Source organism: Pithys albifrons, chromosome 12 (genome assembly GCF_047495875.1).
Source record: "Pithys albifrons albifrons isolate INPA30051 chromosome 12, PitAlb_v1, whole genome shotgun sequence".
NCBI classification, from domain to species: domain Eukaryota; kingdom Metazoa; phylum Chordata; class Aves; order Passeriformes; family Thamnophilidae; genus Pithys; species Pithys albifrons.
Genome location: NC_092469.1, coordinates 15727861 through 15744881, shown reverse-complemented (window position 1 = coordinate 15744881; position 17021 = coordinate 15727861). Strand labels below are relative to the sequence as shown.

General features: G+C 38.2%; 1 protein-coding gene across 4 annotated transcripts in view; it reads right to left on the bottom strand.

The window, feature by feature from the left end:
- The window catches only part of WWOX (WW domain containing oxidoreductase), a 498626-nt gene extending 482341 nt beyond the window's left edge, over positions 1–16285 (bottom strand). For all 4 annotated transcript variants that reach the window (XM_071567152.1, XM_071567154.1, XM_071567155.1 and 1 more), the window contains exons 1-4: positions 16147–16285; positions 13888–13952; positions 13542–13599; positions 12157–12335 (exon numbers count right to left, since the gene is read on the bottom strand). In XM_071567152.1, coding sequence (XP_071423253.1) covers positions 12157–12335; positions 13542–13599; positions 13888–13952; positions 16147–16253 — 409 coding nt within the window. In that variant the 5' untranslated portion in view covers positions 16254–16285. The remainder of the gene's footprint in view (positions 1–12156; positions 12336–13541; positions 13600–13887; positions 13953–16146) is intronic.
- Positions 16286–17021: the final 736 nt, after the last annotated feature.

Sequence of the window (17021 nt, the reverse complement as noted above, 5' to 3'; positions counted from 1 at the left end):
TGTTTGGGGAAGGGAATGCTAAAATCCAAAGATATAAATGCCTGTAACATTTTACATCTGTAAAACAGGAAAAGCTGCCATGTGAACAAACACACTACATGTTTTCTAAAATCCACTGGGTTTGTGCCAACTTCGTACTCTAAAATCTTGAGTCAAGATATGCAATGTTACTGTGAATTAGATAAAAAGGATCACTTCTTCTCATAGTCAGAATCTCGTGTTCAATAGTTCCCTCCAGATCACACAGAAATCAGGCTGCACAATTCCTGATTTCACAGTCAGCCTGCCTTGCCTATGGTAAGTTCCCCAGTTAAATGAGCAAACCTTAGTTTGTGCATAGGAAGTCTAGTGATAATTATGAAGCCTATCTCTGCCTTACATTCATGATGCATAACTTTTTGTTTTGCCAGAGATGAGTACCAAATACAAAGAACAGAATCAGGAAGTCTCAATCTGTATTCGACCACAGATCAGATTCAGAAACAGATCACAATCTTCATTCACTCAGGATGCCAAAAGTGTGATGCCAAGTAGGTCATGCGCATTTTTATGCACTCCTCCTTGCTTAGTAAGGCACAAAATGGTCCAATTTTACCTTCAGAATTAAAAATCTTTCAACAAGAGTAAGTTTATACCCCTCAGCATCTGCTTGGAGCCAGATACAGAGACAAACAAATAAAGCACTTAGCAAAAAAGCTTGCTTTCTTTTCTGCTTGCCATATTTTCTACTCTTGATATGTCTTAATTACTCCTGCTGAAGAATTAGAATAGCATTGAGAGAAGTGTATTTCTTATCCTGTGACAGAACAATCCAACTCCCACATTAAACTGGAATATGGCTGTGAACATAATCTCTAAATTTAGGTCATTCACTGCAGCCCTACTTTGCTTCACAAGTACAATAAGACTAATAACACATTTCTCAAAATCCCAAGAAGCAAAATTAATGTCTGCAATGTACAACTGTATAGATGCAAGACATGCTGCTCATGCTGCCAATGGCAGAGGAGGAACATAACCAGAATCTCTCTCAGTTCCTGAATCTCTGAATACACAATATGATACTGTTTTCTTCAGTTTGGTTCTGACAGAGGACAATTAACAATCTTCCTTGTAAACTTTTATATAAACAGTGATTTTTTTGCACAAAGCAGCTTTTTGACTTATAATCACAAGAGGAAAATGCCCCACAAATTTTATGACTTTAATACAAAAACTAAAGGAAACCCAATTAGACAATATGCTGTTAAAGCTGCTTGGATAAAGAAAAAAGAATGAGGAGGCATCAAATGTATCCTCTACAAAGATAACATAACCTGGAAAAAATATGAAAAATTTCAAAGCAACACTCATTTTTTGGAACCTCGAGTCACAGTGCATGAACAAGATTTAAATAAATACATCCAAAAGTGAACTGTGACAATTCCTTGTTCACACAGATATCACTACTATCACGAATGTATAACAACAACCAGAAAAACTAACTTTACTAGTATTTTTAGTACAAAGAAGGCATTAACTAAGAATAGGAACTTAGTGACTAAGGTACTATAATTAAATTAAGGAAAGGAAACCAAGTGTATTACTATAAAACTATTCAGATTTGAAGACAGACTGTAGGGAGTTTTCTGAAGCAACAGATGAAAAGCCACCATGTGGAAGTACAGCAAGAAATCAAAACCAGCTGGATGTTACAGGAACAAAAATACAGAGGTTATATAGCTGAACAGAAGGCCACAAAGATCTCACATATTAAAAATATGAGCCAATAGAAGAAATGAAAAAAAGGAGAAGAAAAAAAAATCTTTCACTCACAGAAGAAAAATAAAAACAGAAAAGCAAAAGCACAGAACTTAAGTGTGCAGTCAGCAACAGAGCTGAAAACTGCAAATACCATTAACTAATTAAAAAAAAAGGCAGACAAAAGTACTTTTGTTTTTTATGATCTTTCCCTGAGAACTATTGAAAGAATGCGACATTTGATGCATTTATTTTCCTCAATCACAGTGTCTTTAACTCTGTGTATTGTGACTTTAGGATGAATATAAGATCAGTTGCTTTTGCACTGTACTATTCCTGTTTTATAACTCAGACAAAATTCTGGCCTCATTAATTCTGAAAACAGCAGCTAAACTCCTTCTAATCAGGTCAGGATTTTGATCTTTATCTTTCCAAAGTCTTACCTGCCTCCTTTCACTTCCTTCTTGGTGGGGGATTTACTGTTCCAGGATGGAATTTCAAAACCTCCCAACACACTGGCACAATCAAGCATGGGTAGTTTAAAAGGGACACAAGATATTGAAATACTTCCTTCTGTGACCCTACTGCTTAGCTTTCAGTCACTAAAGATTTTCTGCTGGTAAGCTAAAAAAAAATCATGTCACTCAATGTACATCTATAGGCTGTAACTAGAGTTGACAGTCTCTAGAAAATTTCCTAAATGTCTTTGAGGCTACTGTGATTAGAAAATAGTATACATTTAGCAATATCTTCCAAAATAATACAAATGTACATGTATTCAAACAACTCTTGCAGCACAATTAGTTTTCAAAACATGATGACACAAGATGATGCAGAGAGTAAGTTCAATGTTTCAGTGAGACAAACAGAATCACACAAAAGGTCTTTTCGCTTCTGGACTATGAAATATGCATAAAGTAACAAGAAAAAACCTTTGTGAAATTAAATATTTCAAAAAACAGAAGAGCAATCAGGTTAAGTTGAATCTCACTGAAGTGTTGTTCTAACGTAGAGAACAAGCAAGGAAGTAAGTACCACCTGCTTTACAGGATCCCACAAATATGTTTTTCCCCTCTAAAATGAGCACCAGAAAGTACAACACAGGCACACAGCTCACTCCCACCCTTTCTGAAAAGATTCCTTTACAAGCAGTAATCATTATTGAACCTTTTAGCCCAGATGTAATTTCTTACACATTACAACAAGTTTCACATGCATTGTGAATTTCAGCCAAGGTTGATGAAGTTCAATAACTTGGCTAACCAACCATGTGTACTGCTCATTACCCAAGTAATAAATAGATTCATCAAAAGGGACATGAAAAAGCAGTATGAACATCTGACACCATTTTCAGCTTACTCAATAAGAAAAATAAATTACAGGAAATCCAAGAGGACCTCTTAATATTTACAGTATGTAACAGGTAAGCAGTTGGAGCCTTATGTAAAGCAGAGCAATATTAATATTCCACAATATTAAGCCTGAGTTAAAATAGAGTGATGGCACTCATGGAAAACTCAAGCACTATTATCTGCCTTAAATTTTCAGAATACAACACTGCAAAGAACCCTCTTCTATTAACACTGATCAAAGTTTGAAATAATAGTTTTTAGTTCAAAATACATCAGTACTAATCTCTGACAGTTACAAACATCCCACTACAGAAGGAACTGAGTTCCACTCCACAGCCATGTTACCCTCCATAAACTGCATTTTTCTACATCACCCCAATACTCTACTTTGGCTAAAACCACAGTTCCCACAAGACTCAGGCTCTCCTGGAAAAACATGGTGCTCCTGTTCCCCCATAACACTGGTACAACAGAATTCATGCCTGCTACAAAGTTTTGGACTTCCACAAAACAATGCCTGAAAAAAAACTCAGCTAAGTGTAAGTTTAAGTAAGAAGCAAACACCAAAACTTCTACGCAGAATCCAGTATTTTTATGGTAGTGCTCCTCATGTGCTGTAAGGTAATCAATGCTAAGCTCAGTCCACAGCACCTAAAAAATTCAGCCCTTAAATTTTCAGCATTACTTTTTCCATGGATTCTTCATTAAGCCAACAGTTTTTCTTTAAGACAAAGAACATTGGTTGAAGCCAGAGTAGCAAGGAACTAAAAGATGTAGCTGCATACACAAAACCAAACTGCATTAGGCTGAAAGATGATTTTCTTTATCCCCTCATCCTCTCCAGCGAAAAAACCTTCACTGCCACTTTGTTGCTGGTGAAGAACGGTAAGAAAACAGTCCCTAAACAACACAACCGTGCTGGCAGAAGCCTCTGTTGTAAAAATTACATCTGCAGTGTTTTTACTGGATAAGTTATATTTCTCATGAGAAGTTTTTTTATTCTACCAGGGCAGAGCACACACCCCCAGGTGCACCCAGGCCATGCCTTTCTGTTAACATGCTGTGCTGCTTATAACAGATAAACATGTGGTATATGGAGCCTAGAATTCACAAAAAATAAAATACACAATCAAGGAATGACTCTGTCATGCTTCTAAAAGCCCAATAAATACAAAACTATCCCATGAAAACAATCCCAGGGACAGCTAGGACCTGGCCAAAAAAAATAATCCAAGGTTATATATTGCTGATCTTTCTGTCTGCCTCACAATAAACTTTGAACCCAAACCTCCATAAATAATATCCACTACAGTTCTCCACACATGAAACACTTCCAGCATGAAAGCATACAATCATGCAAAGGCTGTAATAGTTTGTTCACCACAAGTTATGCTGATTTAGTGAGAACATGACATGCACCCCCTTAGCAAAACCCCAGGATCTCTGTGCACCTCTGAGCTAGCACAGAATTATGTACAGAAATTCTTCTTAATAAAAACAGGCAGAAGTTTTGACTTATTAATTCACAGGAATTCATGCATTTATGAACACTGATTTTGATCCAGACAACAGACTTTTTTCACTAAACTGTGGAATAGACTAGACAGTAGGAAAAGACAGTCAAGAAGTATTGTCACAAGCTTGCTCCCCCATGTCACATTCCTTTTTCTGCTCTCAAAAGAAAAGGGATGTAAATAACAGATAATTACTAGAAAATAAACACCTTGTTGTTTATTCATCATAAAACATATAAAAAAAGTTTATACTTAGAAATCTTAAAAGTCAACACATGAATAGAATGAAGAGAAATAATAATACAGACCAAAAGCAGACAGATGTATTTTCTCTTAAGAGATTTTTGCCTCAAAACAAATTATCCAACAAAAACAAGATGATTTTTTCAAGGCTGACAAAGTTCAGGTGTTTCAGCACAAGAAAAATCCCAAAACCATACACGAAATCATAAAGTGAATCTGAAACTGAGGAATCTGTTGAGCAGCTCCTTCGCAGAAGCCCTGACAGTGGCACACCCTTTAAATAGTATTTCATATGGAAACAAGCAAGAGAAATTAGAAAATAAACTTTGTGCTTTCAAAGAAAAATGTGCACATTTTTCAAGGAAAATTCACCATCTAGTTCAAAAATAGAGCTGAACAATTACTTTCTGACAGATTCAGACAAACATCTGTGGCTTAGACCACCAAACTCCAGGCGATACAGAGAAAGACAATGAACATATTTAAGACAGACAGACTAATAGTAATAAAATCAAGGCCTCAATGGTATGTGAAGGGTCTGTTTTATTCCTCCCATATGATCAGAGTTTGCCTTAAATGAGACCATTCACTGGTCTAATTAGGATTCAGCAAATGTTACCTTCTTTGTGAAGGCAGCCTCAGTAAAAATGCTGTTGCCCACAAATAACCTCAGTAACTTCTGCAGCTACAATAGTTCCCAATATTCTGAGAATTTGCTTCTCTGCAGGTCGCAGAGCAGTCATTTTTTGATTCCTTAAGAAGTAAAAATGTTCTTTTTAATCATACTTCTCTGATCTCCAATTGCCAAAATATTTAGGGCATAGTGGTAAAAGCTATCCAGCATCTATTAGAGACCTTAAACAGTCTTCAAAAGAAATTTAGATAAGCTTTACAAGTTTAATTTTGATTCTCTTATTGGTAGTAGCTTAAATAGCCATTACTCAATTAGCTATTACTTAATTGGCATAAGAAATACAACAAAGGTTAACCACATCTGGCTTTTTTCAGGCTCTGAAAGCAGATTCTGTTTTTTAACTACAAGAAAGATTTAGAACAATATTAATAAATGAAGGGCTCAACCACTACTACACACAGAAATGACAGCTCAGAAATCAGGAATTCTGAAGCTATGCACTATGTCATTCCCCCACTAAACAAGCTTCCATTAACTTCCATCAGTACAAAGTACAAAAGCACAGTCTCAGCACAGCAGTCTGGCCACATGTATTTGCATTGGTTATGGACAGGCTTACTTATTTTCAAAGTTGATAAACCCACAAAATTAAAAAGCTACTGAAAATAGGTCTTTTTTAATACAATAAAGTGATGAACAAAAAAAAATTGGGTTCTTCCTGAATTAATGTAAGCACTCTATGCTTGCTGAAGAGATTCCCAGCTTTCTAATAGTTTAAAGTTCTATTTCTGCCCAAACAGTATCAGATCTTAAGATGTTATTGGTAACAGAATTAACATAGTTAATCCCACATTCCAGACTACTAAAACTTTACTGTACTTTTCCAGTAAGTGGGTCAGAAAAGTTTCCAGTATTTGGGGAACAGAAGGATTTAAGAGGCATAGCCATTCTACACTGCTCACAGATGTAAATTGTTCACATAATGTCCCATGAGAGAGATTTCTGAGAGGTGCAGGTGATACAGACAAAGGCATAAGATAAATTGCAGAGCTACATAGTTTGTATTTATCACAAAACCACCACCACGTGTGAACAAAATATAGTCATCTACCTGTTACAATGATGATTAATGGTAAGTAAATTATCAAGACACCCACTGTCAAAATGTCACCTTCTACAGTTTCACCATGTTCAGACATGTTTGAGTTTATATACAAATCCTCACTGCAATTAACTCCATTTGACACTGGGAATGCAGCTCCCTAAATACACAAAGTACTCAAAGCATACATGGGTTCTATTCTGAGAGCTGAGCTCAAAGCAGAGCTTAAGCTTTAAGTCTTTTCCCCTGATTTCAAACAGCTGATCCTCAAGAACTGGCTACCTTTGTTTCAGGGGATGCAAATGAGTCAGGAGTGTGACATAACATCAATTTAAGAGACACAATGAAAGAACACAGCTGCTAACCACATTTTAGTAGTTAAGAGGAGAAAAGTAGGTTGCTTCACATTTTCTTGGTTTGTAAAAACACATTTTAACACGCTGACATTTACTAATCACTTTTAGTTGTAACTTTATCAGACTCTTAAGGGTTTATAAACCTCAGTGATACGCTAAAATCTACCTTGCACAAGTTTTGTAATAACCAGTTTTATTACCACGTCAAGCCAACTTTCCACACTCAAAACATAACTATAGAATAGCAGAAAGATTTGGGTTGGAAGGGACCTTAAAGATCATCCAGTTCCAACCTCCTGCTGTGGGCAGGGACACCTTCCACTAGAACAGGTTGCCCAGAGAACCATTAGGGAAAAAGTCATGAGAGAAAAATAAAACAGAAAAATTTCTGTTTATCATTTATAAAAATTAAAAGGCCAGTTATTCAAAACAAATTTTATATCATAAAGCAGATGTTTAATTGAGATAAATTATATGCACATTTCCCAGAATTTTGCACCAGTAGGACAAAAGTTGCTAATGCTGAAGTTCTTTACAAGAAATAAAAGAAATATGATAACTTCTCACACATAAGTATATGCAGACAAAAACTCACTGGAATGGCAACTCATCCTTTAAGAACTGATTAATAGTAACTAATACAAAGCTGCTCTGCTGGCTTAGACTTTTTCATTGCACAGAAGTAAAAGTGCCAGGCAAAAGAAAAAAAAACCAGAGAATTCCAATTAACGAAATATTAAACAACAATTATTTTGAAGAAACAATCTAAACCATTAACATAGAATCAAGAAAAGCAACATAGCAAGCCACATTATGGCCTCTGGATTTTCTTCAGCATTTGAAAAAAATTAAGGAGCTTGCTCAGGTCATCCCTTACAAAAGCAATTAACAGGCCTCTTTTGACCTTCATATAGCAGAAGAATTAGAATTCCAGTTTGAGTAATTGCTTGGCTGTGATTATCAATACAGTTCTGTGATAAACTTTTGTAAAGTCTTTAAGAAAAACTCTGCTTTGTGGAACCTGCCTCACCAGACAGAACATACACATTTTGCCCTGAAATGCTAATTACACTTCACTACTCACACACACTCTCACAATCACCATGGGTTAAATGCAATTGCACCCAATATAGAGACCAGAAAACATAGTTGTTTCATGGTCATACAGCTAGATGACACTTAAAACCAGACAGAAATATTTATGTAAGTCAGAGAAAAATCACACAACTGCCTCTCTGACATTAAAACCAAGTTACAGTTTTTTAAAGAATGTTTATTTGAAGAGATTGCTTACATATACAGCTGAAAATACCACATCTCTGTATAAAATTAAACCCAGATGAACTGCTGATGCACTTTTATAATTTCAAATTCTAGCCCTAATAATTAAGAACACAAACACCAAAATCACAGGAGCAGTTACTAACAATGGGAAAAGGCACCAGGTCGCTTTTGTTAAGTGTTTTCAAAGAGCAACACAGACCTCTAGTGGAAACATCAGTGAGCACTTCACCCACACCAGGAGCAGCCTGGGGAAGTACTTTCTCTGTAACCCGATGTCGAGACCTCTAAACAGAAAAACAATACACAAAATTGCCCACTATCTTCAATTCCTCACAGTGGAATAAGTCTTCCTGATTTTAAGAGAACAAACTGACACTACTCATGTTTAAATACACACAGAACAGTATGTTTTTAAAACCAGAAGGACTGACAGTGCAAGACTAAACTATTGAGTAAGTCTGTCTTATTTCTTTTTACTACACCAGCTTTACCATGACCATAAGATACCTCAAATTCAAATGTGATATCCAGACTAAAATTTTGATTGATCTTAAAAAAATTAGCAGAGAAGAAAACTCAAAGAATAGTTGGCCTGCACAGTCAGAAGAAAAAGCTTTCAAAATGAACAAAATATTTTACTAATAACTCTTGATCTGCTATGATATATTTGTATTTTAAGAATGAAATAATTCATTAACCTTTTTCAAGTTCCTAATAAAAATTAATGAAGTGTTTATAAATCTAATCTTTTCAGTACTTTTTTCCCCTCACAGAGGACATGTGATACCAACAAACTCTACCATTGCCGAAGTCATCCAATGTACTTAGGCAAACATCTCTATTTTTAAGAAGTTGAGGAGAGTTTTCATCTATAAGAAAAAGGGGCCCTGACAAGCTACATTGGATTCCCTGTATTTGATTCACAAATAAAGTGAATTAAGGTATCATTCCATCTTTGCTGATCTGTTTTTAATTTTGCTATCTTCAAGCAGTGTATACGGATAAATAAAAACATCACTTGTATGTTCATCCATCTTTCAAGGGATTCCAAACTTTATCTTGAGCATCCAGCAACACAATTTGTAATTGAAAATGCATTTTTCTGACTGCAGTCTACCAACTTAACAGTTTGATCTTTGTTCTACCCATCTTGAAATGAAAAATTTCTCAATAGATGTACAGATGCCATAGTTAAGCTAGTTTGAAATACACCACTGAAATTCATTTGGACAACAGTGAAAGGGTTCAGTGATTTCTTTTCCTTGCATTATTAAGTACAAAGGCTCAAAAGTAATACATTATTTTACAATCTCTTTCTACTTAATGGACAACAGTATTTCCCTGGAATTATTTACACTTACCTCTCAAAAAAGCATGTTGGTGTTCTGAAAACACAGGAATTGCTTACTCCTTAAACTACTCAAAGAAGAAAGTATTAGCTCCAACACACAGAGAGAATTTGAAAGGAATATCTACAACACGAAGTGGAGCACAGCACTGAAACTCTAAAATAAGCAGGAAATAAGATCCAAAACTGGTAAGACTCTGCTTGAGCCAGCTAAAAAGTATTTCCACTTGGAGTCCCAGAGAATTGTGTAGACATTAAAGCTCACAGGGATCTCTAAGCTGCAAGCCATTACATGACACTGCTGACACATTCAAAGCAGTTTGCCAGGAGTCACAAAACATGGTTCAGACTTAAGCTAAGACTAAAACATTTTGAGGACTCATAACCAAGTTTCAAGAAAATTTCTACCAAAATTTGTGTCCATATTAATTGGACAAGAACACTACTAGCCAATCCCAAAGGGAGAGTGTTCCCTTCACACAGCACTAAGAAGTTTGAACCTTGCTTTCTCCATCAAAGAGCAGCACAAGCCCAGCTCAGGCTATAACAGCTCTCAGAAGCCCTTAGAAAAAAGCACGAGGACTTCTTAGGAAAAAAGAAACAGATTACACAAAAACCATAAACCCTGTAACTGCATGCTCCTCAATCCATGCTCCATGGCAATTGGTAAACAGTACCAGACACAAAGCCTAGGACTAAAGAAACGCTAAATGCACCATGGTATGCCAGAGTTTTGAGTTATATAGGACATAACACCACTTTAATCACGTATTTGCTACATCACCTTCATATTTATGGACTCCTTATGTCCTAACCTCACACAGCACAACAAGCCCAAGGCTTATTTCACTAATACTCCCAACTCTTCTTGGCATGCTTCTTAGCAGGGATGATATTCTGCCCTCATCTACTAACAGAAATTGTGTGTGTGTGTGTGTGTGTGTGTGTGTGTGTGTGTGTGTGTGTGTGTGTGTGTGTGCGCACCTGGGCACGTATGTTACAAGCATAGAAGATCTGCAGCAAGGATATGATTCATTACTTGTGATCAACCCAGGTTATAAACTAAGGGAGCAACAGGGGGAAAAAATCCTGACAAAAGCATCATGTATTTTAGATTAACCTTCTGCCATATTTGAAAAACTTTCAACTCCTTCAGCAAGGCTGAATGGCAGCTCTGTTCCTGCTGAAGGCAAATCCCTTTGAGTCCAGGTAATTCTTAAATGTCCAGAGGCTGCAAAGTTGCATACAAAGCACATTCTACTGCTGGATGCAATGTAGAGACATGCTGTACCAAGAACTTGGAATGTAAACCTTACTGGAAAGCACAAATTCCTCGAGACATGTACAGCACTTGCTGCCCCAACTACAATGCCAATCTATAGTAGCATATTAGGCAACAATAGCAGCACATGTGGTGTTAAGGCTTAAATTGCAAGCCACAATAAAACTCTAAATCCTTCATCTGACTCCTGTGGGGTAACACTTCCTTAAATAATTAGGAGAATTCAGAGTGCTAAGTCCTACTATTAACCCATTTTCCAGAACACCTATAAGGTTTTCCAACGTCCTCGAAAATGCATTTAAGTCAAGATCCTGAACTAAAATAAAAAAACACCAAATAACTGCATAAGGACTCTTTCAATATTGATGCAATCTCATCATAAAGAAAAATGCAAATCAGAAAAGGGAACAAAAGATCAACAGTGACCTAGGATTTACATCAATTGCCTCATTTACCAAAAAAATTCAAATCGAACACCAAACCACACCAGTGTTTTAATATTTGTGGATCCTCCCCAGATTTAAACCACAGAAAACAAAATATCCTGTGCAGGTTCCTGAGTGAAACTTCAAACAGCGTAGCAAATTAAGTTGGAGAAGGAATTCTTCTGGGGAGAAAGGAGAAAGGCAAAGCCCCTAAGCACCAAACCTTCATTATAATATGAAACAAAAGCAGTTAATTAGAAGCTCTCAAATACTCATTGGCTATAGAAGCAACACTATGTAACAGATACCTAAACCAGCTGCATGTTTGAAAGGCTTTAGGAATCTGTTAGACAACACAACCAACAAGGATTTCTAAGGGTCATAAATCATATTTCTTTGTCCTAAAGCAGGATCAAGTAAAACATTCTGACACAAGTTCATCATGAAATTCACTGGAAAGTACCTTCAGAGACAAAAACTCCACAACCTCTTCCTGAGTTCACTCCTTGTCATTATGAAGTTTTTCTCAATACTTTACCTGAACTTACTTACAAGCCTTACTCCTAGCCACCAAAATCAGAAAAAACTCCCTCCTCTTTCAGTCATCCTTCAAACATTTACATAATGCAAAATGCCTCCATCAATAATTTTTTACACAAAAATCAGTTGTTTCAGCACTTGATGTCTTTCCTGTAGCTCTCCTGTAATGTCCAAATTTTCCATACTTATTGAAAATACAGATTTTTTTACTAGGGGTTTTACATGAAAAAAGTGCAAATCAAGTTTGAAAACCAAAACTATACAGATATTTAAACAACAAAGTAGCCAGTAAGATAACACTTCCCATATTTTACCTTATGTGTAACATTAACCTACCTATTCCTGAATTTGCTCCCGTGATTATAACCACTTTCCCACTCAAGTCACGACCCTGGAGTATTTCCATTGCTGTACTGTTTCCATCGTACTTTTGTCTAGTAGTAGGTTTTACTGGATTATCTTCAACTGTAAAGGCCAGTCTTGGATCCAGGTAGGTAGTCCTTTTGTTTATGTGGCTGCAAAAGAGCACAAAAATTCAACTACCTTGAACCCTTCTGCACTCTGCATTCAGATTTTAAATGTAGTTCAACCACTGTTGTGTACAATTCCAGTGGATTACTTAAATTCCCAAAAATCAGAGGGGTTTTTTGCATTTTGTTAAAACCATTACAATTACTTTATTTAATCAAACATTTTTCCAGTTGTGACAACATCTATTAATAACAGTCTTCACATACTTTGCAAGTCATTCTGAATGTCATGTGAACCCCTGACACGAAAAGCAAAATTTTGTCAGGGGAAACAAAAAAATTTCATTATATTAGGGAAGATCATGTTCCCTTAGGAGGTATATAAAAGGGGCCTACACTGCTCCTTCAAACAATACACCAAGGGGAGATGCAGCTCAGGACCTTTCACTCAACCAACTGAAAACAAGTAACTTCACATCAGCTCAGCAAACAGCACAATTTGGACCAGGCTCACCTTTATAAAACCATGTTGTAGTTTTCTTCAGACAATTATTAAAAAGAGACAATAAGCAACAACTTTCAGGCTTCAGCTCTTAGGTGTAGGACAGAGAGGCTACGCTTACCATTTTGGCATACGAATATTCTTTATTCTAGTAAGTCAGATTAAGATAGTTACCCATTTTCACCCTGCCATTAAAAAGACACAAACAAAAACACACCCAGAAATCTTTTTCTGCTTCTTTGAACCTCCTCCTCTCCCACTTTTAAAACTCTCTGCTAACTCTATCCCTGTCCTCTTTCTCTGCTTTACATTTCAAGTAAGTCAGAGCTGTAGTGATTTTGTTTTGGTCTTGTATGTTTAAAGCATTACTGCAATTTTAACAACCAGACACAGTTCTGGGTATGTTTTTAAAGTTACTGATACAGAGTTTATCCCTAAAGGTATACAAACAAAATGACCCTACATAAACATTGCCTGAGGGTCAGCTCACATTCTGAAATGTGGATGTGTAAGCATTTCAACCTGCCACCCAACCAAGCATTTCTGTGCACATGGAAGAATTCAGAACACCAGAAATGGGTCTTTAGACACTGCTACAACTGTGTATCTGCATCTGGATTCTGAAACTGCACTTACTAACCTCTTTTGTCTTCCCAGCTTATATTGTCACAGCATCATAACTCAAAAGGCTACTCAGCATGTAACACAGTTGTCTTACTTGAACATATTCTACTGTTTGCCATACTTACTCTACAAAATAGACTTGTCCATTTTCATCAGTCTCCTGCTCCCATCCATATGGCAGATCTAGGAAGCACATAAAACATTAGTTTTAGGCATTTAGAGTACATTCCAGTTTGAAGTTTAAGTGATGTGACACAATTCTGCATTATTTCTGTAACCCGGAATTTGTACTTTCACTTAATGGAGCAACACAAGAAAGCCATAAAACTGCAAAAGGGATCACCCTACACAGACAAAATCACAGAGGTAAAACTCCCCAGAAATCAGCTGCATTTTGAAAACCCAGTTTGCCTAGGTGATACTAGGGGTTTGTAACATAATTTCAGGTCATTACAAAAGCTTAACACAAACCTCCTGCAACTCGCTTCCTCTTCCCAGACTTAGGATGCTCCCACTGTGTTTTTTCTTCCAGGTGGCTGGAGGAAAAGAAAAGTTTAAGATTTTTTAAAAATTGCCTAATAATCATTCTGATGTAATCCAAACATTACTACAGTTCTGAAAGTATCTAACCAGAGAGCACAGGAGTCTATAAAAATTCAAATAAATATTTGACTTCCAATCTAAGTTTTGTTGCTTATGAGAACAAAGAAAACCCAAAACTTATTAAAAATGAACACAAACAGACTCAGAAAATACCTCAAAAAGATAGTGAACCTGGGCAGGAATAAGGTAAAAAGAATCCTAAATTAGTACTAATAATACCAGAAAACTTTCAAATTACAAAAGCACCTTTCTAAACTAATAATAGTGATCTGCAGTCTATAAGCCAATTGCTTACTTACCAACTCTTGCCTAATAATATTGTTTTGCTTACTATAAGCCAAATAAGTTGGATTTCTACATGAGCAATTACAGCTTTGGACAGGTAAGTTTATCCACAGGCCTTGACTAGAAAGACATTTATTTAATATAAATGATAATGGTATCACATTACTCTATCATAATGTTGTCTGGACTACAGACTAATAAGCAAAGGGGTTTGCACATAAACAAGGTCTTAAGATATCCAAAGTGCTGAAATCAGGTTGGATATTAAAATCTTATGTTTCATTAAATATTTTTAAATAACAACCAACTTTCAATACTAAGAGTCAGGCAGGGATTACTTGAGTGTCTAAACTGACAGCTGCCCAAGTGTGAAATAAGGACTGACAACAGCATTCCGTAATATCCACAAATAATCACTAACCCATAGGCCAGTACCAAGAGTGATTTACACACAATATAAGCAACTTTCCTTTTTTTACAATAACCCCACAGTGACCAAATAAGGTATTACAGGAATCACAGCTGGAGATGAGACTTAACAAGTGCACTTGTGTGACCTGCAGGTGCAAGACATTTAACCAAATTACTGCAGCCTGACAAAGAAATGCCTGTCCACCTGTATGCACCCCTAACTCATCATAAACATCTTTAAAAGTGTAAAATCAATATAATGCTATTCCAGCTAAGTTTAAAGTTATATTGTTGGTGAGGCTTACAAACACATTTCCCAAATATTCAGAGGTATCACAGATACAGAGCATATATTAAAGTCACCAACAGCCTAACACCTCTTCATGTCAAACATATTTTCAGATACACTAGGCAAGATTTTCAGACAGTAAAGATATATTCATGTCATTAAACTGGTTTGGTCTGGTTTCACAGCAGTTAAGAAACTGACTTGTTGAGTTAACTGTGTAAAAATTATGCTCAGTAGTATCTTAATATTTTGTAGGTGTGCTACTCTCCTTTCTGAAAGAGCTTTGAAATCAAAGGAAATACACAGACACTTGACCTGTGAAAAACAAACATTTATAGAGAATTTGCAGTGTTTAGAAACAAAGTGTGGATAAACAAAATCATTCTGTCCAGTGCTTGTAGAGCAGAACTTGGGAGGGAGATGTCAACTCCCCACAGATGAAAATAAAGAATATTTCCCCCTTTTTGTGGAAGGGAATAAATCTTGTTGCTTTAAACAGACCAAAACAGATCCCAATATCAGAATGGCTAGAGAAACTACACGAGGGGTGAAGGTGTATCAATCTATATTCCACTGAGTGTTTCCTTCGTGGCATATGCCCTTTGTAACCTGCGAGGATACAATCACTTCCAGTGGCACGAGCAGAAGGTGCCAAACGCCAACCTATCTCCAGCTCAAGCTGGGTCACCTGAAGAGCTGAGGGGCATCAACATTTTAACTCATTTCTTCTCTATTCCTATAAGGTGGAAAACTAAGACATCTACAATACTGTGTAAGGCTGAATGGCCCATATGTGCAAAAATCTTGCAGAGAGCCACCAAGTGCGCTGGCACAGCTGTGTGACCGCTGGATCCGCTGTGTGACCGCTGGCACAGCTGCGTGAGCGCTGCCTCCCGCACCCGGGAGCGCCTCCAGCATCCTTCCCACGCGGGGCGGGCGGCGTGGGCTCAGCGCCGCACCGGGCTCGGCAGGGGCAGCTGTCACAGCCCAGCCCACACGCGGAAACCGAGTTCCACAGACTCCAGCCCCATCCGCGCCGCCCCGGGTGGGTCCTGCTCCGCACCCGCGCTCAGGGGCAGCGCTGGCGGCTCCGCGGACGGTCAGGGCGCTGCCGGCGGGCTCGCCCCGCTCCCTTCCCTTACTTGGCGTAGTAAACCCAGCCGTCCTTGGTGGTGCGCTCCTCCCAGCCCGGCGGCAGCTCCTCCTCGCTGTCTGTGTCCTCCAGCCCCGCGTACTTGAGCGCCGCCATGGGCACAGCGCGGGCTCCGCTCGTTCCGCGCTCCCGCCCCGCTCCCGCCACGCTTCCTGCCGGCACGGCCCCGCACGGGCACCACGGGAACTGTAGTTCGCACAGCGCTGCGATGCCACCCCGGCCACCGACGGGACTGAACCCCCGCGGGCTCCCGGCTGAGCTGGGACCGTCATGGGCGGCACAGGAATATCTGGTTTCTCGGATCTGGAAGTCTGTGTCCAGTTCTGGGCTCCTCACAAGGAGCTGCTGGAGGGGGTCCAGCAGAGGCCACGAGGATGATGAGGAGTCTGGAACAGCTCTCTTGCATAGAGACACTGGGCCTGTTTAGACTGGAGAAAAGAAGACTGAGAGGAGATCTCATTGATGCCTATAAATATCTCAAAGGCAGATGCCAAGAATGCCGTGCCAGACCCTTCAGTGTTGCCCAGTGACAATCAAGGAGCAATAGCTACAAACTAAAACACAAGAAGTCCCAATTCAACATGAGGAAGAACATTATGCTGAGAGTGGCCAAGCACTGGAACAGCTGAGCAAGGAGGTCATGGAGTCTCCCTCTCCGGAGACATTCCAAACCCACCTGGACACATTTCTGTGTAACCTGCTTCAGGTGACCCTGCCTTGGCAGGGAAGTTGAACTCGATGATCTCCAGAGGTCTCTTCCAGCCCTAACAATTCTATGATTTTGAGGGCATTGAATACTTCCAGCCCTCTGTTTTCAGAGATGGATGTGACTACAGGAAGACCACAGAAAGCAATGGGAAATGA